This window comes from Meles meles, chromosome 4 (genome assembly GCF_922984935.1).
Source record: "Meles meles chromosome 4, mMelMel3.1 paternal haplotype, whole genome shotgun sequence".
Taxonomy (NCBI): Eukaryota; Metazoa; Chordata; class Mammalia; order Carnivora; family Mustelidae; genus Meles; species Meles meles.
This window is the reverse complement of record NC_060069.1, coordinates 146,406,700-146,432,249: the sequence shown is the minus strand read 5'-3', so window position 1 is coordinate 146,432,249 and position 25,550 is coordinate 146,406,700. Positions and strand designations below refer to the sequence as shown.

Genomic DNA, 25,550 nt, shown 5'->3' with positions numbered 1-25,550 from the left:
GATGAGAAGTTGGCATGTGAGTGATTTTTCAAGAAGAATTGAGATTTGCCAGGTTATAGAGCACCAAACAGAAGGAATTTGAGAACTGTCATAAATAAATCAGAGTGGCTTGCCCTGATCTCCAGGGTAGAGGAACCAAACATTAGGCTGATTCTCACATCTCCGTTGTTAGCTGTCTGGGATGGATCTGACAATTAACAAAGTGTCCCGTGATTCACTAATAGGCTTCTTAGTTATTGTTCATATTTAACTTTTTACCAGGTTTGGGGGAGAACTGAGCATGACTTGGGAACATGAAAATGTGCTCACATACTCTTGATGGAGGCCTCATAGTAGCGTGCTGCCCCAAAATGAAGGGAACGAGACAAAGAAACAATGGCTGCTCCCTTTTGAGGAAGCCTTTCCTCAGGGTTATGACTAAGGACAAGTAAGATACAGTCCTGTTCCTGGACCAGAGGATAACATCCTTCCTAACGATGTTGAGAGAACTCATGTTGGCACTGGGCATAGATGTGAGAAGTGGCAGCCTGTCCTTTGGTGCCCATGGCATGACAGCCATTGGTGGTGAGGTGTTCATACACACGGAGCATGGCATTGACTGCTTCGTTTCATGGAGTTAGAGGGTCCCAATTCAGAAAGCTAGTCAGGTAGTTTGCTTAAAATGTCAGAGTGAGAGGGCACCTGGGTGGTTCAGTGGGTTAAAAGCCTGTGCCTTCGGCTCAGGTCATGGTCTCAGCGTCCTGGGATTGAGCCCCACATCCGTCTCTGTGCTCAGCAGGGAGCCTGCTTCCTCCTCTCTCTCTGCCTGCCTCTCTGCCTACTTGTGATCTCTCTCTGTCAAATAAATAAATAAAATCTTTAAAAAAAAAAAAAAAAAAAAAAATGTCAGAGTGAGGATGAGAGCCATATAAAAAATTGTGTGTGTACATATGCAACTGTCTATTCTTTAATAAATCTTTTGAGATATAATTTGCATACCATAAAGTGCAGAATTCAGTGGCTTAGGATATTCCCAAAGATCTCTGTGGGCACATGGGAAATTATACCTTTGAACGTCATGGTATTTTCCATGGCTAGTACTGTTCATGGCTTGTACTTTCCGTGTTCTGTTCCTATACTGTATGTTTCAAGACTCAGTGTTAGTAATAGACATAATCAGCCAAAGGCATTTTAATGTAGTTATGTCTAAATCTATTAAAAATAAAAAATAATTTCATTCCAAGTCCAGGAACCAGATTTTAAAAAAAAAAGTTTGTCTTTCTCATGTTTTTCCCCAAATCCGTTGCTGTTCAAAAAATATACAGACACCTCAGACACAGCAATTGCATATATCTACACAACATGGATTTTGCAATAAAAAAACATGAAGCGTAATAAAATAATCCAGCAAGTGAGAGAATAATTCATTTATTCATTTAGACATCATGTCATTTTCAGAGGCATGCCTTTTTAGCCAGTCCGTTTGCCTCATGGAGAGAGGCTCAGATTCCATGGGTAGATAACAGAATTGTGTGTTGTTGTTATTGTTTTTTAAAGATTTTATTTATGTATTTACAGAGATCACAAGTAGGCAGAGAGCTGGTGTGGGGGCCGGGGGGAATCAGGCTCCCCGCTGAGCAGAGAACCTGATGCAGGGCTCAATCCCAGGACCCTGAGATCATGACCTGAGCCAACAAAGGCAGAGGCTTAACCCACTGAGCCACCCAGGCGCCCCCAGAATTGTGGGTTTTAATAGAAATCTGTAGTTCTCTTTTTTTTTTTTAAAGATTTTATTTATTTATTTGACAGAGATCACAAGTAGGCAGAGAGGCTGGCAGAGAGAGAGGGGAAACAGGCTCTCCGCGCCCAATGCAGGGCTTGATCCCAGGACCCTGAGATCATGACCTGAGCTAAAGGCAGAGGCTTTAACCCACTGAGCCACCCAGGTGCCCCCATGTAATTCCTTCTTGATGGAGAGGTGAGGAACGTAAATTTCAAGCCTCCTTCATTGCTTGTTTATTTCTCTAAATAAAAATAACTTTTTTTTATTTCTGGTGTTCTGGAATGTTACAAGAACATTATCACTTAAATTCAGATTTCTGAGAAGTCTGTTTTTATATGTAAGGGAATTATTATGTTGGTATTGGATTTAAGGCCCAAGTATTGAAACTGTCAAAGAAATATGTATGACTAACCCTTAAAATTAAATTTTTGAGATAGAGCGTAGTTGAGTCGTAACACCTCTACTAAAATATGTTGTATTCCTTTTTTCCCAAATGTATGTGGACTTCTCATTTTAAGCCAAAAACCTCTGCTTCTTTTTATTCATCTTTCCCCTCTGGTCATTTCAGAAAGTGATTGAATCTTACATCTCTGGTTTTGACATTACAGCTGCACATAAAAAGGTTGATCACACTGCTTTTTCAAACACTAATGTCCATTCAAGCCACTGAGGCAGTTGGTAAACATAGGTTCAGAGATGGAAATCTGGAGTGGGTGCTGAGACCCAGGTATGCTGGCCCCATTGACCCATGGACTGCCCTTGGAGGGGTAGTTTCTAGTAGCAATGCATGCCCCTCATACCTTGCAGATGTGGGAGATTGAGACAGGGAATAAGAAACTGGAAGGGAAAACCATCCTTACCTATGGTGGGGGTGTTCTTAATATATTATCAAATGTCACCAAGTGAGCTCTAAAGACCAAGCAAATTAGAAAATTCTTACTATCTTCCTACATATGCAATTGTGAATAGTTTCATTTGTCCCTTTATAATTCCTCTCCTTGGTGCAGTGTGGACAACTCCTGGTAGCCTGTTAAATGTAATTATACAGGAGTTTTGTGAGCCACAACCAGTGGTATCTTGAAATACCAATGGTGGGAGTCTTTACACCACAGAAAATCATTGAACATTATAAATCACACTTTTTTTTCCTGGAGATAATGAGTTCCCAGCATCCCCTGTCTCTCAGTCTCTAAAAAAAGTCACTTTGCCTTATTTCCAGCAGAGGACATGACCTCTTCTTATCTGACTCAGAGTTTGGAGCTTCTTATAGTACCGTGTTGTTTTCAGACTAGCCACACAGCTCCGTGAGAAACAAGTTTATTCCCGTAGCAAACAGGGAACAGAGAAATCAGGAAAAGTCCTAGGGGTGCCTTTTTGTGAATGCGCCCAGCACCGCCACGAGAGTGCCGGTGAGTCTGAATCCTTACAAGTGGATCTCTTTCAGGTGGTATTTTATAAAGACTCTTCCGTCATGGGGAGATATGAGAACTGGGTCAGGTATAATTGGAATGACAGATGTACGGGATAGCCTCAGAGAATCAGCACAATTCAGTTAACAGGCTAGCCAACTGCAGAAACCTTGTAGAGACTTCCGTGACACCCGTCGTTTCGTAATTACGGAGTCAGTGATTTCAGGACCACGCACAGCTGTTCCCATCACTTGTTTGTACAGCCCGACCCATATTTGGGGCTTAAGTGAGATTTGTTATAAGACTTCAGTTCAAGCTTGTTTACCTGTTTTTACAAGCCTTTATTTCATAAAATACGATTACTATGTAATAAATATCTGGTTGCCCTGATCAGAATTATTTTCTACTGGACAGGTTTTCTTTTTTTTTTTTATAGTTTTTTTTTTAATATTTTATTTATTTGACAGAGAGAAATCACAACTAGGCAGAGAGGCAGGCAGAGAGTGAGGAGGAAGCAGGCCCCATGCGGAGCAGTGAGCCCGATGCGGGGCTTGATCCCAGGACCCTGGGATCATGACCTGAGCCGAAGGCAGAGGCTTTAACCCACTGAGCCACCCAGGCGCCCCATACTGGACAGGTTTTCTGATGGCTACTTGCTAATATTTGCAAGCACATTATAAAATCTTCTAAGTATATAAATCTACTGTTCCAAAAAAATACACTCTTAAAAAATCAATTTTTTCTGGTATGTTACCTTTTTAAAATTTTACTTATAAGTTAAACACGAATCTGTCTACTTTATTCCACAGAATTTGAGTTCTAAGTTCTAATAACTTAGTCTCACAAAGTTACATCCCATAGTAATATTTAGAATTGCAGGAATAGGGGCGCCTGGGTGGCTCAGTGGGTTAGGCCGCTGCCTTCGGCTCAGGTCATGGTCTCAGGGTTCTGGGATCAAGTCCCGCATCGGGCTCTCTGCTTGGCGGGGAGCCTGCTTCCTCCTCTCTCTCTGCCTGCCTCTCTGCCTACTTGTGATCTCTCTCTGTCGAATAAATGAATAAAATCTTTAAAAAAAAAAAAAAAGAAAAAAAGAATTGCAGGAATAACTTAATTAGGCTGAAAATTAGTTATTCTAAACTGTACTGAAACTGGCTATATTCATTATTAATTGATTAAATAATTAGGCAGATCAGCCAACACTTAATTGGAAATATTAAAGATAAGAATATTTAGTAGATTTTAACATTTCTGTCATATTTTTATTTTACTGTTAACATTAAACAAGTGATTTATCACAAGGTCAGACTAAAATATAGTCTTATTGCCCTTTTTACTCTAGTTTAAAATTTCAAGATATGGGGGTACTGAAGTAGCTCAGTTAGTTAAGTGTCCAACGCTTGATCTCAACTTGGGTCTTGATTTCAGAGTTGTGAGTTCAAGCTCTGCATTGGGCTCCATGTTGATCATGGAAACTACTTAAATAAAATAAAATTTCAAGGTATATAATTTTTAACTCAAAGAAAATAGGTATATTTGTACTGTATCTGAACTTTAACTCTGCATATATTCTTGCAACACATGGAGAAATTCTCCTACGTAATTTTTTGTTTGTTTATTTCTTTATAATATCAGAATACACAATTTTTAGCTTTCTATAAAAAAATCTTCTAGGATCGGGGCGCCTGGGTGGCTCAGTGGGTTAAACCGCTGCCTTCGGCCCAGGTCATGATCCCAGAGTCCTGGGATCAAGTCCCACATCTGGCTCTCTGCTCAGTGGGGAGCCTGCTTCCTCCTCTCTCTCTATCTCTCGGCCTACTTGTGATCTCTCTCTGTCAAATAAATAAATAAAGTCTTTAAAAAAAAAAAAGCTTTACATTATTCTAAAATTATTCTTTAGTAGTTAGTGATTTATTTAAAGATAATTAATCTATTAATGTTGTTCTTTATTTTTTAAAACACTTTGTACATTACTTACTAATTAATTTTTTAAGGAGGTCCCACACCCAATGTGGGGCTCAAACTCATGACCCTGAGATCAAGAGTTGTGTGCTCTACCAACTGAGCCAGCCAGGCACCCATTAATCTTGCTTTTTAAGAAGGCATTATAATTATTGTACATTTGAAAACGATTTTCCCCTCAGCCTAGCTGCGACTTTCTCCGGTATCTTCATGCTGATATATTTTTTTTAAGTATAAAATTTTCTAATTTTGGTTGTCCAAAATAAAGTTTACTTCAATTTGACATCTATTTAGAGTTAATTTTTTGTGCCTAAAGCGTTGTTTTTTGGACAGTGGACTGCCTAATCATTTTGTATAGCATAGGGAGCTGTCGCTTTGCTCCTATATTGTATTTGTATAATATTGATTTTTAGAAAATGGAATTTAGTGTTGAAAACAGCCCAGCTTTTGGCAAGGGCCAACCTTACAAAGATATAAAATGCATAGAGTCAGTTTTTAAGCATATAAACTCATATGCTTTGTGTATACTAGCATTTCAGTTTATTTAAATGGTCTCTTGTCTTAGAGATGGATAGAGCTATTCTAAAAGAAGAAATTAAGCTTTCCCTACCAGCAGAATTCAGCTAGATGAATATTGAGAAACCTGTTTGTCATCTTAGAAGCTTAAGAATTAAATATGAATAAACAAAGATCATCGTTCCTTAGATGTCTGTGTAAGTCTGGGTCAGTATTTCTATCTGACTTCAAGCATTCTGAGAAAGATCGCAGCTTCTATTATTCTGGACAAATTTTCTTCATTATGATATGGAAGATTTACTTTGAATACGAATGAAAGTGGATTGGAATTTAAATGGCTTTAAAATGTGAGTCTTTTTCTTTATTATTTTGCATTTTGAGAAGAAAATGAAGGTGGAGAAAAGAAAACCACAGGTTTAATTTTCAGGTGAATTCTCTTTTGGGGGAATTACAGTTCTAGAGGGTCTAAATGCTCTGCATTTAGTGAATGATATTGCGAATATCTAGTGAATGATATTGTGAATAATTTCCCACTGAGTCCCCTGGAAATGAGCCCTGCTACTCAAGGGAGTTGACGTTCGAGTCCTAGCCAGAAGGAAACTGGTGGGAGATGCCAGCTCGATGGTGGAACGGTGGCGCTGGAGACTGATGGGATTACAAGCTGCCCTTTCTCTCCTGCCGTCCTTGCTGTGGCTCAGGACAGGTGGAGTGCCTTCCTCCTTGTCAGCAGATCAGAACCAGCTGGACAGAGCCCTTGTCTTCGAGAGGTTCCAAAGGAAGCCTTTCATACCCCTGTTCTTCCAGGTTCCCATGTGGGTACTGCCCAGTACATTTGACATTAGATTATCACATGCTATTATACCAACTCTGGGCGTGTTATTGCATGGTCTGTCTGAGTACTGTGGGATTGATGGCTGTGCCTCACCTTGTCCACATACACCAGTATGAAACTGTGCGGGGCCTTCAATGTCCAGAGTGCAGCAGCAGCCCTGGTAATGTCAAGAGAGCCACCAAAACACCCCCCCCCCCTCCAAATGTTGTGTCACTCAGTTCTTTGCCTTCTCAGATTGATGAGTCAAGACTCTTGCAGCAGGAGATACCAGCAAGAATTGTGGGCTCATTGCGTAGTTCATTCCATTTACTTAATTGTCATATAAATGGATTTTGTGTCCTGAAATCCATTCTGGTTGACGGGGACTCTACAAATTTGGGTGTGACCAAAGGGTTTGGTAGCCATTTTGAACGAGACAGAAGAAAAATGAATGAAATAAAAATGTTTCACTTGTGGTATAGGGAAACGACACTTTATTAAAATGCCATTTGAGTTCTAGACTGGGAGGTTTTGCCTCGATCAGCAGAAATTCCGAGGTGACACAGGAAGCCAAATGTCTATCACAGATCCTGTCCTTGGATCATCATTCTTTTATTCCATTGCTTCACCTTGCCCTGCCCCAAATTCTCTCACTTCTAATTCGTACACAGGAGATACCCTAGACACAGGGTCCTTCCCCTGCACAGCCATGGGGTTCACTGGGGGGCCTGTGGCCAACGAGTGCAAGACGGCATGTACTGGGACGTATCAGATGTGAAGACTGCTGTGAGTTGTTGAGGCACGATGGGTTTTGTTGCCGGTGGCCCTGTGACTTGGGGTCAGGCCACAGGGTGGAGGCACCCTGTGCATTTCTTGGAACAGTGGCCACTGGTAACTCCGGGGCCAAATTCACGCGCAGTGTAGGCTCAGAAGATACCATTGTCTGGCAGTCTCTTTGCAGTTAGTACAGCCTGAAGAAGGGCTTAATGATGAATATTACCACATCTTAGAAACAAGAAAGAGGCAGTCACATAAACGTGTGCAGATTGGTGAGGGAAATACAAGGGAGAGAGCCTGTAGGTGTTTCTTAGAGTTGAGAGAGAGAGAGAAAAAGTCATTAAGGCCCAGGAGAGGAGACAGCTGATGGCTGTGGTTTGAAGGGAGCCCACCTCTGGGGCATCTGGCTTTTCGCTCTGTGGCCCAGAAGCTGCTCTGTCAATAACTCAGAGGCGATCAGACTCTCCTCCACTGCCCAAACTTACTTTATCCTTTTTAAGTATGACTACCATCCTTTACTTTGCGGAGGATAAAGCAAATTGCCAAGTGGATGGGAAGCTTGTGTGAACGGGTTGGCAGGTTCTCCTTGTACAGGAGAGCTCTGTGCAGAAAGCAAGCTGAAAATACATCATAGCTTGGCAAGAATGGACTTCCAAAGCAGCAGGAATGAATGAGAAGACATTAGAGATGGGTGACCTTGAGCCCTGATGCTCCTGGAGCCAGAGACGTCCATCTGAAAACCATCTAAAGAGAGCCAGAACCACTTTGGATATCCGATATCTGGCTTTTCTCCTACACCGTGTTTGACCTCCACCTTCTGAGCTCTGTACTGACTGTCGACGTCCTCATGATCGTGGTAGCTCCTGGTTTTGCCGTCACCTCTTTGTCTCAATTGGAAAGAACAATAAGTGGTGGATAGGGAAGTTAGACAGTAGTGCTCGTTTATATAAACAGTGTGGATCTTTGAGTGAAGGATTAAAGGATTGAATGGAGGAATGTTGCTGAATGTTCCTAATTAGGAAGCTCGGAGTTTTGTGTGACATTTCTCTTTGAGAAGGATGCTTTGCTTTGGTATGATGGCAAAACTAATAAGCAAGACATCTGGGCGGGCTCAGGCATCCACAGTTTCCTTATAAGCCGAGCTAGGGCAAGATACAAACTCAGAGGGAGAATTGTTTTACTTCTAATAAAAATGGAACACACAGGGGAGGAAGAGTTCCTGTTCCAATTACCATAACTTTACAAATGGAAACAGAGAGGTGATCACACTTGGATCAATCAGGGATCATGACGCTGATCTTGGGGAGGGTGGCAAAGCATGTCAACAGGTAAGAAGTGCTTTAAGGTAAAATGGTACATGATGTGTTTTAACAAATTAGAGTTGGTTGACGATGGTTTATTGTTTGTGACATTACTGCCCGAAGGACAGATGAATGAAAAAACAAAAATTATATTTAACTAGAGTTAATATAATCGGCTGTAGGTCACATTTACAGATGTTCCATATGTTTTTCAAATATGGTCCGTGGACAGGCCGGCTCTCTGCAGACTGGATCATGTTCAAAATAGGTGTAATTATTTCACACTCCGAAGCAAGGCTGTCCTTCATGAAGGAAAACAATCAGATGTTGGGGACAGGGTACGTTTTTTGCATTAGAAGCAGGCGCAATCCTTTTACCTTTAAAGCTGACTTGAGGTTATTCTAGAAGAGGAGTTTATTTCTTAGAGGGAAGAAATGTTTCGATGTGCAGACACGGTGGGGCATATACTATTCATCTAAAAGCCCCTAAAAGATCAGTTCACCTCTAGCCGGAATCCTTTTATTACTACTAAACTACCCTCGTTAAACCAGATGAACATGCATGGCTCTGTTTCCGAGGTCATTCGAAAGTTCTGGTCGGTGATTAAAATGTTGGGCAGAATCTGCCTAATCGTCCCAGCCCACGTCACCCCCTACCCCCGGGAGGACTGATGCATAAGAAACATAAACATGTGCGTGAACTGCGAGCCGGTACCTTTTCATGCTAAATGTGGTTCCCCACGTCTCCTCTGATTAGAGGTGTGCTCTGAACAGGCCGAGACGGGGCCATGCCGAGGAATGATCTCCCGCTGGTACTTTGATGTGACCGAAGGGAAGTGCGCCCCGTTCTTTTACGGCGGATGTGGCGGCAACCGAAACAACTTTGACACAGAGGAATACTGCATGGCCGTATGTGGCAGCGTCAGTAAGTGGACCTTCCTCGAGCCTGGCCACCTTTCGTCTTTCTCGCCACTGACTCTGCTCTCTGTAACAGATCAGTTTTCCTGGTCCTTGGGAACGGGTCTGTTGCTACCACTAACCACGTTCTCTGTCCACTCCTCTAACTGCCGGGCGTCTCCTTGCGTCTCTTCCACCCCGAGCACACATCTCCGTCTTGCTCTAAGAAAGCATGGCCCTGGATGTGTTCTACTAGCTGTGGTGCATTCATCTTGCAATCTCTAGGGACTTCTTTCGAATCCCTCTCTTGAAGCCAAGCTGAGGTCGCTGTTTTGCCTTCTCAGCTGTCTTCTGCAAGTGTCTGCGTACGTGTTTGTCTGTGCACCTGGGTGTTCGGGTCTGTGCATGAGCAGAATGTGTGCAAACAAGGCTGACCACGGGAAGCCCGGCTGATGCAGCTTTGGTTGCCTCGGCAAGGCGGGTTGTTGTGATGAGTACCTTTAAGTTATTTTGTAACATGTGACTTTGATTGTGTCAGCAGCGAATGTGATTGAATCGAGCATATGCACTTCAAATGCCGGAGGATAGGAAGTCCCCAGTGGCCTCAGAGCTCTTGCTGGGCCAGTTGCAATATTGATTTTTCATGTCTTCTCTTGGAAGCAGAAGAAAACTCTTCCCTTCACGTTAGAAACCTTGAATGACAAGAGACTTGGGGAATATCATTTTCCAAGCCTTTTCTTTCAAACTTCTGGCTCTTCATAACTCCAGGGGATAAAGACATAAAGTGACAGTGACTCAAATGTGAGATGAAACTTTTCCACAGAGGTGGCAGTCAGGAGGTAGTGAACCAGACATAGGGGACTTCCGTTCTTGCTGACAGCCTTCTGTGTGAAAATCCATATTTTTATTTATTTACTGTTGTTCATGAGTGGGAGAATTAAACTACCCAAGAAATAATTGCTCAACTCGAGAAATTAAAGATTAAACTCAGTGGGTGTGCATTTCTTTTTTGAGAGACTTCTGCCTTTTCTCCCTTGCTCTTGTGAGGGTGACGGGTACCATTTCCTGCATGGAATTCCTAGGGATTATATAAATTGTTTTCTGCTGTGATCATGGGCTTACGCTAAACAACAAAAGGACCTGCACCGTTAAGACCTTCTATTGTGAAGGCCAGATCGAAGTGGAATCTAATGGAACAGTTCCTATTGGTCTCCTGAGTGAGGGATGACTCCATTTCTATCTTGTGTGAGAACAGGTGTAACCCCAAGGGCTTCTTTTCTGGCTGCCTTTGGATGATGGTAGCTTCTAGCTCAAAAGACTCCTTTCTTCAGTTTCAAACAAAGAAGTTAATTAGGTCAGGTAACATGGAACACAATGGGAGATTCTGTTGCCTGGAGCCTCTTGAACAAAAGACTTTTGTTACAGAGATTCTAACTGGCTTAGCTGCTGAGGGAGATTTCTTGGCAGATTTCCAACTTTCTTTCTCCATTTCCCTGAGGTGGATTTATTTTTTGGAGTATAAATTGTATGTGTATGTGTGTGTACATGCAATAAGAAAGAGGGTTTTTAAAAATTATCGGCAGTGAGGAATTTGCCTCGAGTTAAGAAATTATGCCCCCCCGCCCAAAACCCTACTCTAGCCCGAACGCACACGATCTCCACATCATCAGTCTGATTTGACTCAGGCTGGGGCGAGCCGTGGGCACCACAGGTCAGTCAGAGCCTCTAGAGGTGCTCTGGATGGCATGCCTTTTGCTGAGAGCTTTGCCAAAGGTAGAGACTCCCAACGAAGATGTAATGATCAGCCAGGCAGTCTGTATTTAGTTTCAGAAGGGCAGATAGGTTATAGAGTAATTTATCAAGAAAGCAAATGTGAGAGGCTGAAGGTCAGAAGTGTCGCAGATCTAAGTGGACAGTAAAATAACACAAGGCCCGAGCTGGGAGCTGGAGGTGCCCTGTGAATGGGTGATTGGTGTGAATCCTTGGGAACTGGAGATGCTTGGCACTAAGGAGGGAGAAAGAGAGCAGGAAATCCTCAACAGGTTACTTGGAAATGCTATTGGGGACCCAATACCCAGCACTCTAAGGTATTACTGTGGAAATAGATCTTTTAGGTTTATGTTTATTTGGTTCCGTGCTGGGGCCCAACCTCAGGGTATTTGTTTAGTTTTGCTTTTCATCCAATGTTTTTTGTTTTTGTTTTTGTTTTTCCCTTTGGTCAGTGGAATCATGTAAGTTTCGACCATCGTTCGCATGTTTCTGTTTTTTGTTTTTAGTTACGTTCTTTTATTTTCTCCGTAGTGTCCCAAAGTTTACTCAAGACTACCCAGGAACCTCTTCCCCAAGATGCTGTTAAACGTATGTTGTCATTCACTGGAGGGGGTTGGGGCGGGGAGGACATAGTCCAGTGCATGACTGGGTTATAACTCCAGCATCAGCACTTTCTTTGCATGGTTTTATGTGTCTCCAACACCTGTCTTTCAATAAAATGTTTATTTCCATTGCTTTGCTTTGTAATTATGTGCAATTTTGCTAGACAACTTCAGATCCTGGGCTAAGAGCACTGACTAAACTTCTATTTCTGATCATCATTTTTCAATTCAGTGTGGTTCTGTTATGTATCGTATATATAATATTATTGTGTTTTAGTTAGCATCACTATTTTATTTCCTAAAGCTGTCAAGAGGCCACAGTGTGAGAGGCCACAGATGTATAACTGACTTGTTTCCTAGAAAAATACATAATATGCATGCATTGTACTAACTCGTGGACTAATGTATATGCATAGACTTCAGTTCTATGTTGTAAGGCACATGTGAAGCCTTAGGAAGTGAAAGAGCCCATCTGGATTTCCTAACCACCTCTTCTTCCTCTCCATGAATGCACACTACTGGGACAGAAGTGTCCGACTTCGGGTTTTATCATACGGTTGTAGAAGATTCATCTAAAGAAATCTTGCGTTAACCAACCTTAGAATGTCTGTGTCTTGTGATGATTCCACTTGACTCGTATTAGTCTAGCTTGGTTTTAAAATGTGGTGTTAAACACTCTAGTACTTATTTTAAAATATGGATTATATCCAAAAATAGATCTATCCGTTTTTAGGCTAGGGATCTCACACACACACACACACAGACACACACACAGACAGACACACACACACTATTGATGCTTATGGTTGTTGGAAAAAGAGATACAATTTCAGTAGTAGTTCAAATGTAATGAAAATTAGCATTTATTTATATTATCGTGGAAAAAAACCTGGTCTCTAAATAGATCTTTTTAAAAAATATAGAAATAAGTGGCACCTGGGTGGCTTAGTTGGTTAAGCATCCAAATCTTTTTTTTTTTTTTTTTTAAGATTTTATTAATTTATTTGACAGAGAGACACAGCAAGAAGGGGAACACAAGCAGGGGGAGTGGGAGAGAGAGAAGCAGGCTTCCTGCCGCCAAGCAGGGGGCCCGTGTGGGACTTGAACCCAGGACCCTGGGATCATGACCAGAGCCGAAGGCAGACTCTTAATGACTAAGCCATCCAGGTGCCCAGAATCAACCCTCGATTTCCACTCAGGTCATGATCTCATGAGTCGTGAGATTGAGCTTTCCATTGGGCAAGTAGTGTGTTTCTTTCCTTCTCTCCTTATCTCTGCTCCTCTGCACATGCGCTCATACTCTCCCTCTCCCTCCCTCTCTCCCTCTCTCCCTCTCTCTCTCCCTCCCTCCCTTCCTAAAAAATAAATAAATCTTAGGGACACCTGGGTAGCTCAGTCAGTTAAACATCTGCTTTCAGCTCAGGTTATGATTCCAGGGTCCTGGGAATGAGCCCCTCTTCAGCCTCCCTGCGCAGTGGGGGAATCTGCTTCTCTCTCTCCCTCTCCCTCTGCCCCTGCTCCTGTGCATGCTCTCTCTTTCATATAAATAAATAAAATCTTTGAAATAAATAAAGAAATCTTTAAAAGATAAATAAAATTTTTAAAAGATAAATAATAGAGAATTATGTAATAATTTCATCATTGACCATAAAATTTTTTTAGTGGCCGCCATAGGATTCAAATCCATTCACTTTATGTATAACTTTTGAAGGATATAGGGTTTTACTACTACAATCAATGTACTTTCTGTGACTGTGACAAAGCATATTTTTCCTAACACCATCAAAACTATGACAAGTGAGTCAACACAGAGGACCAGAGAAAACTGGGTATTTACACTGTAGCATTAATAATATATTGATCTTTGCGGCGGGTTGCAATTTACCGGGCATTTCCACGGATCATTTATTTTTCTCGGGAGCACTTTGTGGGCATTTCCTTCGTGTCCTTTATACATAGGAGAAAATGAGGCCGTGAGAGCCATCAAAATGTGGCAGAACCAGCTTTGAAACATAAATGATTTTGCAGCTATACACTGCACTCCATACAACCAAGGATTTGATTCTGTTTTTTAGGTTAGAAAAATTACATTTAAAGTTCAGAGTGTATTTTAAGAATATAGAAAATAACAGAAAGAGGAAGAATATTAAAAACTTTTTTCTAAATGCAGTGAGTATAGCATCACTCAATAATATCTTTCCCCTTTTATAAAAAACTATTTTATATCATTTTAGCATATAAAACTATTAGATTTTTCCATTCTTATTAACAGAAATGATTATTTGATAAATTTATTTTCATGAGAGCCCCTGGGTGGCTCAGTCGATTAAGTGTCCGACTCTTGATTTTGGCTCAGGGTGTGATCTCCATGGTGTGAGAGAGATCCCCACATCGGGACTGGGTGTTCTCTCCCTCTGCCCCACGTGTGTGTGCTCTCTCTCACTCTCTCTCTCAAATAAATAAAATCTTTAAGAAATGTATTTTACAAAATTTTTTTTATTTTCCTGAATTTCTTCAGTCCTCAGCTCTTCCAAACAGACCTTGAAAATCTCTCATTATTTTCTCTTTTCCAGTAATATTCTCCAACTACTTGTAGTGTGTTTGGGATCATGACACCTTTCCATCCTAGGAGGGCGAAGTGGTTTTGGCAGCTCTGTTTTCTTGTCTACCTGCAGAGACTGTTCATCGCGGCAAGTGGAGGGTTCTGCAGTGCTAGTACAAACAGACTAGAGAAAGCATGTAATTTCTAGTTATTTATAGCCTGTGCAACGATGCTATCTTATTTATAGCAGAGTTACACATTTGAATTAAAGAAGTCACGGTCATCTGGAGGTCAGATGCAGATAGCAGAATGTAGTCTGAGAAATGAGCCCAACAGGAAGGTGAACTAGCCCATTTGATTTGCCTCCTTCACCAGCCTAGGGCTTCTTTGGAGGGTCTCTCTTCACCAAAGTGGTTGTTTATGGGTTTCTCAGTTGGAGTTGCTTCTAGTCAAATAATAAATATGAAATGAGATAGAAAAAGCTCCTCAGTTAAACTGATGTTAACATTGCATATGTGGGGAAAATATGCAGTGGTCTACAGTATAAATGCAATCATTTTCCTGTAAAAACCTATTATGATCATATATTTCTAGATTTTAAATCTGTGTTATAAAAACCAACTTTGGTTATTACAATTTTAAGGAACACGGATTTTTTTTTTATTTTGTTGTTGTAGATAAGGATCTAAACCCAGATTTAAAAAAGAGAAATAAGAGGCTAAGAGATTTCATTTTACTCATAAACTTGTGGATTCGAATCCTTTATAAGATCTTTTTCCTGTTTGAGATGAAGTATCCAATGAGACCAGAGTTGTTTCTTGACATTAATCAGGTGTCTGCCCATTTGTGTTTGTGAACGACAAGTAATCTTAGGTCAGTATATAAATATTTATTGGTTAGTTTATGTTCCAAATAGGAGAGAATGATTTTTTTTTTTCCTAGCATTCTTCCCGTCAGATTGCATCTCAAAAGGCAATCCGACTGACTCCTTAATGGCATTTAATGTCACACAAAGCATCAGGCCAGGATTTAGTCAGCTGACTGCACCAAAGGGTCTGGCCAAAGAGGAGAACAGTTGACCCATCTTCGGCTCTCTTCTTGCAGCAAGTTGTGACATAGACAATATTTAAACCAAGGTCTCTCAACCTTGACACTACTGACGTTTGGGGCTAATTTATTCTTGCAGATGCTGTCCTGTGTATGGACAATGTTTAGCAGCATCTCTAGCCTCTACCCACAAAATGCCAGTAATACCACCCCAACTGTAATAACTTCATCTGCCTCCAAACTTTGCCAGATTGTGTCCTGGGGCAGCGAGGGGCAAAATCACTGCCCCCCCCCACCCCGTTGAGAGCCTCTGATCTAGACTAGGTGAGCCCATGTCTGATTCAAAGATATAACTAGGCTGGTATAAACAGGAATGCTTTCCATGAACTTGAGGGCCTATGGATGTGTTGAACGTCAGAAGCCTCCAGTTCTTGACAGATCTTAATGAGTTTGTTAGACCACACCCTGGCTCTCAGTGTATACAAGTTAGGGTAGACATTGCTATGTTGACTGTAGGGTAGTAGAGGTCTCATAGTCTTTCTACTCTAATGTGAGTACTATTAGGGAAACTAACCCAGCAAATCCCTGGGTTGGAAGTTTATGGTTCCCCCATGCACCACCCCCTCCCCCTCTGTCTGTTTTGCAGAATCCCAGCATATGCTAGAGAACGGCCATCTTTGGTGATGCCACGTGCCCTTGCTACACAGATCACTTGGCATCTAGGATGTACCTTGGGATCATGTTTATGGCCTTAGGGTCTCTGCAAAGGCTAGATCTGGCCTCATGCAGAATCCAGAAAAGGAAAAGATTGTTTTTCACACCTATCAAAATGGTCGAGATAGAATAGACTAACATACTTCCAGAGAATATAAAAGTAATGAGGACATATCAAATCAGGCCAAGTCACCATCCCCAAGTTCTAAGGCTGCTGCCTGAGAAGCTCACAGTTTGCAAACTCACTGTGCAGCCTTTGAATGGAATGTGCCACCTTCACCCCAGAGCTGTCATATCCTGTCCTAACGCTCAGGCATTCAGTTTTTGGCCAGATTTGAACCATTGTTCTCAGTCACGCTGTACTTGTTCTTCTGATTGCGAAATAGCAAATATTAGTTCCCATTAGCACATTCTTGAATACTATTGGAATTATGATATTTTTATAAAACTGCCAGGCATTATTAATAGCAGCTAAGATCATTAAAAAGATGTAGGAGTGCATTAAATTACATACCACCTCAGTGACAGTAAAATCTATTAGATTGACACATAGGAGAAGCCACATCTTTGGTATTGAGAAATGAGCAGATAAAAAATGGCTTCTTCCTCCAAGCTATCATCCTATCAGAGGAACAAATCCCTAAGATGGACAAGAATCGATTTGCTCAGCAAACCAGCATTTAAAAAAAAAATCAAAGCTCATTTACTCAGAACAGTAAAAAATGCTCATTATAATTGTACTCTGTTCTTCAGCTATTTCCAAAGAAGTGTAAGTAGTTTAATAAAAGGTTTGGCAAAAGTTTTCCACAAAAGACCAGAGAGTCAATATTTTAGGTTTTGCAGGGCGTACGGTCTCTGTTGTACATACCCAACTTGGAATCGTAGCGTGAAAGCAGCTATAGACAGTAGGTAAACAAACAGGGCTGTGCTCCAAAAAAACATTATTTACAAAAAGAAGATCATCATGTTAACCCTGACTTAATAAAGCTGTTATTTCTGAGCTCAGGAGGTGCTGGTGCTAAGTTGGGTATTTTGAGGGACACGAGCCAAGCAGACCAGGTTCCCTGCTTCCAATAACTTGACAGTTTTATTGATGAGATGAGACCCAGGCATGTGATAGGATTAAGGAACCATAAATATAAAGTCAGACATACAAATGTAGGGAGAGACTGGTGTGAAAGGCCAGAGCCAAATGAAATTGGTTTTATCCTTAAGACCTCCACAGAGGTAAACAGCTCTAGCTGACTTTTCCTGCTGCAATTTTTTGAAAGTAGATAATGTTGCAGATTCTGACTTTTTGAACCCCTCTGTTGAGTGTTGAGCCACATTTTTATTATCTTATGTCCGCAGGACATATGCACTGAAAGTCTGCCAACATTGATCCCATTGACTCTAAAACAAGCCTGAAGGGGCACCTGGGTGGCTCAGTTGGGTAAGCTGCTGCCGATAGTTTAGGTCCTGATTCTAAGGTCCTGGGATCGAGCCCCCCATCAGGCTCCCTGCTCAGCAGAGAGCCTGCTTCTCCCTCTCCCTCTGCCTGCTGCTCTGCCTGCTTGTACTCTCTCCCTCTCTCTCTGTCAAATAAATAAATGAAATCTTAAAAAACAAAACAAAACACAAGCCTGAAGCGAGGGTACGGTGGGGGGAGAGAAGGGCCTTTGTTCTTTTTTCTTTTCTGTTTTTAGAGAGTCTAGGCCCATATTTTTTTTTCATTTTATTTATTTTTTCAACGTAACAGTATTCATTCTTTTTGCACAACACCCAGTGCTCCATACAAAACGTGCCCTCCCCATTACCCACCACCTGTTCCCCCAACCTCCCACCCCTGACCCTTCAAAACCCTCAGGTTGCCCCAACCTCCCACCCCTGACCCTTCAAAACCCTCAGGTTGTTTTTCAGAGTCCATAGTCTCTTATGGTTCGCCTCCCCTCCCCAATGTCCATAACCCGCTCCCCCTCTCCCAATCCCACCTCCCCCCAGCAACCCCCAGTTTGTTTTGTGAGATTAAGAGTCATTTATGGTTTGTCTCCCTCCCAATCCCATCTTGTTTCATTTATTCTTCTCCTATCCCCCTACCCCCCCATGTTGCTTCTCCATGTCCTCATATCAGGGAGATCATATGATAGTTGTCTTTCTCCAATTGACTTATTTCACTAAGCATGATACGCTCTAGTTCCATCCACGTCGTCGCAAATGGCAAGATTTCATTTCTTCTGATGGCTGCATAGTATTCCATTGTGTATATATACCACATCTTCTTTATCCATTCATCTGTTGATGGACATCTAGGTTCTTTCCATAGTCTGGCTATTGTAGACATTGCTACTATAAACATTCGGGTACACGTGCCCCTTCGGATCACTATGTTTGTATCTTTAGGGTAAATACCCAGTAGTGCAATTGCTGGGTCATAGGGTAGTTCTATTTTCAACATTTTGAGGAACCTCCATGCTGTTTTCCAGAGTGGTTGCACCAGCTTGCATTCCCACCAACAGTGGAGGAGGGTTCCCCTTTCTCCGCATCCTCGCCAGCATCTGTCATTTCCTGACTTGTTAATTTTAGCCATTCTGACTGGTGTGAGGTGATATCTCATTGTGGTTTTGATTTGTATTTCCCTGATGCCGAGTGACGTGGAGCACTTTTTCATGTGTCTGTTGGCCATCTGGATGTCTTCTTTGCAGAAATGTCTGTTCATGTCCTCTGCCCATTTCTTGATTGGATTGTTTGTTCTTTGGGTGTTGAGTTTGCTAAGTTCCTTATAGATTTTGGATACTAGCCCTTTATCTGATATGTCGTTTGCAAATATCTTCTCCCATTCTGTCAGTTGTCTTTTGGTTTTGTTAACTGTTTCCTTTGCTGTGCAAAAGCTTTTGATCTTGATGAAATCCCAACAGTTCATTTTTGCCCTTGCTTCCCTTGCCTTTGCCGTTGTTCCTAGGAAGATGTTGCTACGGCTGAGGTCGAAGAGGTTGCTGCCTGCATTCTCCTCAAGGATTTTGATGGATTCCTTTCTCACATTGAGGTCCTTCATCCATTTGGAGTCTGTTTTCGTGTGTGGTGTAAGGAAGTGGTCCAATTTCATTTTTCTGCATGTGGCTGTCCAATTTTCCCAGCACCATTTATTGAAGAGGCTGTCTTTTTTCCATTGGACATTCTTTCCTGCTTTGTCGAAGATTAGTTGACCATAGAGTTGAGGGTCGATTTCTGGGCTCTCTATTCTGTTCCACTGATCTATGTGTCTGTTTTTGTGCCAGTACCATGCTGTCTTGATGATGACAGCTTTGTAATAGAGCTTGAAGTCCGGAATTGTGATGCCACCAACTTTGGCTTTGTTCTTCAATATTCCTTATATTCCTTTGGCTATTCGAGGTCTTTTCTGGTTCCATATAAATTTTAGGATTATTTGTTCCATTTCTTTGAAAAAAATGGATGGTATTTTGATAGGGATTGCATTAAATGTGTAGATTGCTTTAGGTAGCATAGACATTTTCACAATATTTATTCTTCCAATCCAGGAGCATGGAACATTTTTCCATTTTTTTGTGTCTTCCTCAATTTCTTTCATGAGTACTTTATAATTTTCTGTGTATAGATTCTTAGTCTCTTTGGTTAGGTTTATTTCTAGGTATCTTATAGTTTTGGGTACAATTGTAAATGGGATTGACTCCTTAATTTCTCTTTCTTCAGTCTTGTTGTTGGTGTACAGAAATGCAACTGATTTCTGTGCATTGATTTTATATCCTGACACTTTACTGAATTCCTGTACAAGTTCTAGCAGTTTGGGAGTGGAGTCTTTTGGGTTTTCCACATATAGTATCATATCATCTGCGAAGAGTGATAGTTTGACTTCTTCTTTACCAATTTGGATGCCTTTAATTTCTTTTTGTTGTCTGATTGCTGAGGCTAGGACTTCTAGTACTATGTTGAATAGCAGTGGTGATAATGGACATCCCTGCCGTGTTCCTGACCTTAACGGAAAAGCTTTCAGTTTTTCTCCATTGAGAATGATATTTGCGGTGGGTTTTTCATAGATGGCTTGGATAATATTGAGGTATGTGCCCTCTATCCCTACACTTTGAAGAGTTTTGATCAGGAAGGGATGCTGTACTTTGTCAAATGCTTTTTCAGCATCTATTGAGAGTATCATATGGTTCTTGTTCTTTCTTTTATTAATGTGTTCTATCACATTGATTGATTTGCGGATGTTGAACCAACCCTGCAGCCCTGGAATAAATCCCACTTGATCGTGGTGAATAATCCTTTTAATGTACTGTTGAATCCTATTGGCTAGTATTTTGGCGAGAATTTTTGCGTCTGTGTTCATCAAGGATATTGGTCTGTAGTTCTCTTTTTTGGTGGGATCCTTGTCTGGTTTTGGGATCAAGGTGATGCTGGCCTCATAAAATGAGTTTGGAAGTTTTCCTTCCATTTCTATTTTTTTGGAACAGTTTCAGGAGAATAGGAATTAGTTCTTCTTTAAATGTTTGGTAGAATTCCCCTGGGAAGCCGTCTGGCCCTGGGCTTTTGTTTGTTTGGAGATTTTTGATGACTGTTTCAATCTCCTTACTGGTTATGGGCCTGTTCAGGTTTTCTATTTCTTCCTGGTTCAGTTGTGGTAGTTTATATGTCTCTAGGAATGCATCCATTTCTTCCAGATTGTCCAATTTGTTGGCGTAGAGTTGCTCATAGTATGTTCTTATAATTGTCTGTATTTCTTTGGTGTTAGTTGTGATCTCTCCTCTTTCATTCATGATTTTATTGATTTGGGTCCTTTCTCTTTTCTTTTTGATGAGTCTGGCCAGGGGTTTATCAATCTTATTGATTCTTTCAAAGAACCAGCTCCTAGATTCATTGATTTGTTCTATTGTTTTTTTGGTTTCTATTTCATTGATTTCTGCTCTGATCTTTATGATTTCTCTTCTCCTGCTGGGTTTAGGGTTTCTTTCTTGTTCTTTCTCCAGCTCCTTTACGTGTAGGGTTAGGTTGTGTACTTGAGACCTTTCTTGTTTCTTGAGAAAGGCTTGTACCGCTATATATTTTCCTCTCAGGACTGCCTTTGCTGTGTCCCACAGATTTTGAACTGTTGTGTTTTCATTATCATTTGTTTCCATGAATTTTTTCAATTCTTCTTTAATTTCCTGGTTAACCCATTCATTCTTTAGAAGGATGCTGTTTAGTCTCCATGTATTTGGGTTCTTTCCAGCTTTCCTCTTGTGATTGAGTTCTAGCTTCAGAGCATTGTGGTCTGAAAATATGCAGGGAATAATCCTAATCTTTTGATACCGGTTGAGACCTGATTTGTGACCCAGGATGTGATCTATTCTGGAGAAGGTTCCATGTGCACTAGAGAAGAATGTGTATTCTGTTGCTTTGGGATGAAATGTTCTGAATATATCTGTGATGTCCATCTGGTCCAGTGTGTCATTTAAGGCCTTTATTTCCTTGTTGATCTTTTACTTGGATGATCTGTCCATTTCAGTGAGGGGAGTGTTAAAGTCCCCTACTATTATTGTATTATTATTGATGTGTTTCTTTGATTTTGTTATTAATTGGTTGATATAGTTGGCTGCTCCCACGTTAGGGGCATAGATATTTAAAATGGTTAGATCTTCTTGTTGGACAGACCCTTTGAGTAGGATATAGTGTCCTTCCTCATCTCTTATTATAGTCTTTGGCTTAAAATCTAATTGATCTGATATAAGGATTGCCACCCCAGCTTTCTTCTGATGTCTAGGCCCATATTTAAGGGTCACACAGTATTTTCATGTTACAAGTGGCTCCTCTCACTTGGACTTGGTGGTTGCGATACACATTTGAGATCAGGATATGGTTGGGATTTTAGTTATTTTGGAATTAGAGAAATGGAAAGCCCTTTTTTTTTTTTCCTTTTCATTAAAGTCAGGGTGGCTATCTGCAAGCTCTGCCTTCTTTCCAGATTAAATTTCCACCTAAAATCTTTATTTATAGGTTCATAATTCACCTCTCTGTGAATGAGCCTCTCTGCCACCTCGAACATACTCACAGCCATTTCAAGTCGCCCCGTTGCGGGCTCTGTGTAAAATAGCGCTGCCGATGATAAAGCAATGACTGGTATGGGTCTTAATTTACTTTCATCTTCTCTTGTCAGTGCTGTAGAGATAAACTGCCTTTCTCCTGACGGAAGGAGACTAACCACATTTTCTTGTTAGAACCTAACATTAGTATATTGACTCAATGCCATTCACAGGCCTCTGTTGGGGGAAACATTCTGCCCCGTGGCCTGGTGGAAGTAGTCCAGCTCGTTACTGTTTGAAGGTGAGGTTATCACTCCTTTTGTATCCTAAGCTGCTCTTGACTATAACATTATGTTTCTCCTCGAGATTGAGGAATCAAGCGAATATCAAAATGGTAGAGGCCGTTTTTCTTGATGCCCATAGTGTTTTGACTCTACATTGTGGTTGCCTGGCATGAAATGGAGACTGCGTAGTGATGATGCAGTCAGAACTGAAATGAACGAAAAACGTGGCATAAACTTTGATTTATTGGCTGAATTTGATCATGTGTCTCATACAGAGGTCCTCCAAAGAGGCAAAGGGAGTGATTTTTGTGCAGTCTGAAGTTAATACCAGTTTTACTTCCTTTTAAAGTAACTTTCCTAAAAAGTATAGTTTTCTCAGGGGAAATGCTGGGAGGGAAATGTTTCGTTGGCATCACATCTCCAGTGATGGTGGGTACGTTTTGTTATGGGAACATTGGGGACAGCACTGGGGTTCAAAGCAACTCAAAGCAAGGGGGCACCTGGGTGGCTCAGGCGGTTAAGCATCCGACTCTTGATTTCAGCTCAGGTCATGATCTCAGGGTTGTGAGATCAAGCCCTGCACTGGGGGGCTCTGTGCTGGGTGTGGAGCCTGCTTGGGGTTCTCTGTCTCCCTCTCCCCCCAACTCCTGCATGGGGCATTTTCTACTTCTCTCTCTCTCCCCCCGGACCCCCCCAAAAAAAGAAAAAATAAAATAAGTAAAAAATAAAATAAACTGAAAGCAAATATGTATACACACCCCCTCCATCCACCTAAAAAAAAAAAAAAAAAAATAGAGAGGGGCACCTGGGTGGCTCAGTGGGTTAAAGCTGCCTTCGGCTCAGGTCTTGATCTCCAGGTCCTGGGATGGAGCCCTGCATCAGGCTCTCTGCTCAGCAGGGAGCCTGCTTCCCTCCTCCCCCTCTGCCTGTCTCTCTGCCTAGTTGTGCTCTCTCTCTTTGTGTCAAATAAATAAATAAAATTTTAAAAAAGAAAGCGAGAGCTCTGACAGGTACTAAGAGAGATTACAATGTGAAGTGGAAATGTGACCTGCATTGGTGCAAAATTATTAAAACTGAAAAGAACCCTCACACATGTGTGAAAAGAACGTCTCCCTTAGTATCTGGTTACCTATGTAATAGCACTTTGCAATGAGAGAACGAAGCGAATCTGTGATTCATCTTGTGTCTGGGGGTGCGGGGGAGGAATGTTCTATGAAAACCCCTCACCCTCTTCTGCTTTACCCCTCAGCAGACTGTGACCATCCGAAAGCATCCAGTCATGTCTTTCCCCACCTCAAAACAACTTGCATTGTCTCCCCACAGCCCTCATCTGATCTGTCCCTCATTTCCTTTCTGCCTCTCACGTTCACTCTCCCTTTCACCTTCAGCTCTGGCCACACTAACCTTGCTTGTCCTAGAATTCTCCAGGCACACTCACCTCTTGGGGCCTTTTTGCTAGTTTCTGTGTCTCCCCGCTGCATTCTTCCCCCGGGTGACAGGGAGTGGGCCTTCAGCTCTTTGACAAAACACATCTTCTCAGTTCGACCCAGCCTGGCCTCTCACCCACCCCCAGCTCCCCTCCCCCACACTCCTGATTCTTCCCAGCCCTGTTGTGGTTTTCTTTTTCTTCATAATATAAATCGCATTATAACAAGGTGACTTATTTTTATCTGGTTTTGTTTTGTTTTTTTTTAACTGATTGTTTCTCTCACTAGACTATAATTCTGTAAGAACAGCTGTCTTTGTTTTGCTCATGGTTTCTCCCGTGTGCCTCACATTTGGTATGGGTGGTAGTATTTGTTAAACAGAGGAATAAAGGAATGGACAAACACACTCAAGGTGGCACCGTTTACATCCGAGCTGCCATCTTGGCTTTTCAGACGCCTCTGACCTCCGCCGTTGCAGAAAAGCAAGAATGAAGCTTCCATCATAGGAAGTATTAGTCATCTAGAATCCACTGAATCTTTGGAACCAGAATGTTCACCTTGAGCCAGTAACGTGCTGTGAGTTGGAACTGCTTTTCTGTAGCATTTGCCTTTATTTGGTATTACATGTAGACACCCATTCTCAGTATTGAAAGGTATATCCTACCATATTTTACCAGGCTGTTTGGAGACTAAACTAAGAAAATCAATATGAAGGTCGTTTGAAAAAGTAAAAACCCATGTGTGTGATGGTGCCGGACTGTTACCGATGTGGCGGCTAGAGGTTAAAATTCAGAGCTAAAGGTGTTTAACCCTGAACATTTAGTGTAGTTTTCTGTGAAAGGGGATATATCCAGTGAGCTTGCTTGCAGGTGAGCCCATCAGAACAGGGGCCAAAGGCTAAAAGATCATCCAGGTTCACGCTCTGTGGGATCTTTTGCCAGGCCGCTGCCTCAGAACCCTACTTGTGCTGAAACGTTGGGTGGAGGTCACTTGCCAGACAGCATTTGGAGTAGGAACAGCTATTGGATAGAAAGTAGGTCGACAGATATCATAGCGAAGCATATTTTTTTTGCCAATTCATGTTGTTCATTAACAAAAGCAAATACTTTCCAGGACATTGATATGTCCTAGACATATCGATGGATTAGCCCTCTTCTGCTCTAAATATTAACTTTATAAGCCTCATTCATGATTTACCTAATCCTAAATTCAGACATATTTGTGGGTCAGAGATAGGAGGAATTATGTTAAATGCACAGTAGATGTAATGGGGTGATTTTTACTCCCCCCCCCCCCCCCCCACATATTAAATGAGGACACGTGGAAAGCACCTTGCGTAGCAGAGACTAATCCATACAGACTATTATTACTTGGCCGACTTGGAAATGTGAGCCGAGATCACCATTTCTAAGGATCCTCGGAGGTCTCTGGGCAGGATGAATTGCTATATGGTAACTTAAAAAACCACAACCAAAGTAAATTCCGTAAGGCCAGCTTGTTCCTACTTTCTCCGTTGTTGAAGTGACCTGTGCTTTAAATGACCTGCGATAGGCAGCTTCCTATTCCTTTGCGCCTTGGAATGTACCCTGTCGTTCCTTGAGCCACTCTTTCCCCAAAGGAAGCACCTGGAAAGAGCAGGGACAAAGGGCACGGGTTTCCTGCCCCTGCCAGCTGTCCTCGTTATCATGCGTCTGGCCTACCCTGGGCTTTATCACAAACCAGTAGCTGTTCCTGGTGTGA

The 25,550-nt window shown here is 41.7% G+C and overlaps 1 protein-coding gene across 1 annotated transcript in view; it reads left to right on the top strand.

Moving 5' to 3' along the window:
• The window catches only part of LOC123940094 (amyloid beta precursor protein), a 276,335-nt gene that overhangs the window by 151,680 nt on the left and 99,105 nt on the right, over positions 1–25,550 (top strand). Inside the window, 2 exon segments of the mRNA XM_046002443.1 lie at positions 9,292–9,459; positions 11,733–11,789. Of these exon segments, the coding sequence (XP_045858399.1) occupies positions 9,292–9,459; positions 11,733–11,789 (225 nt within the window).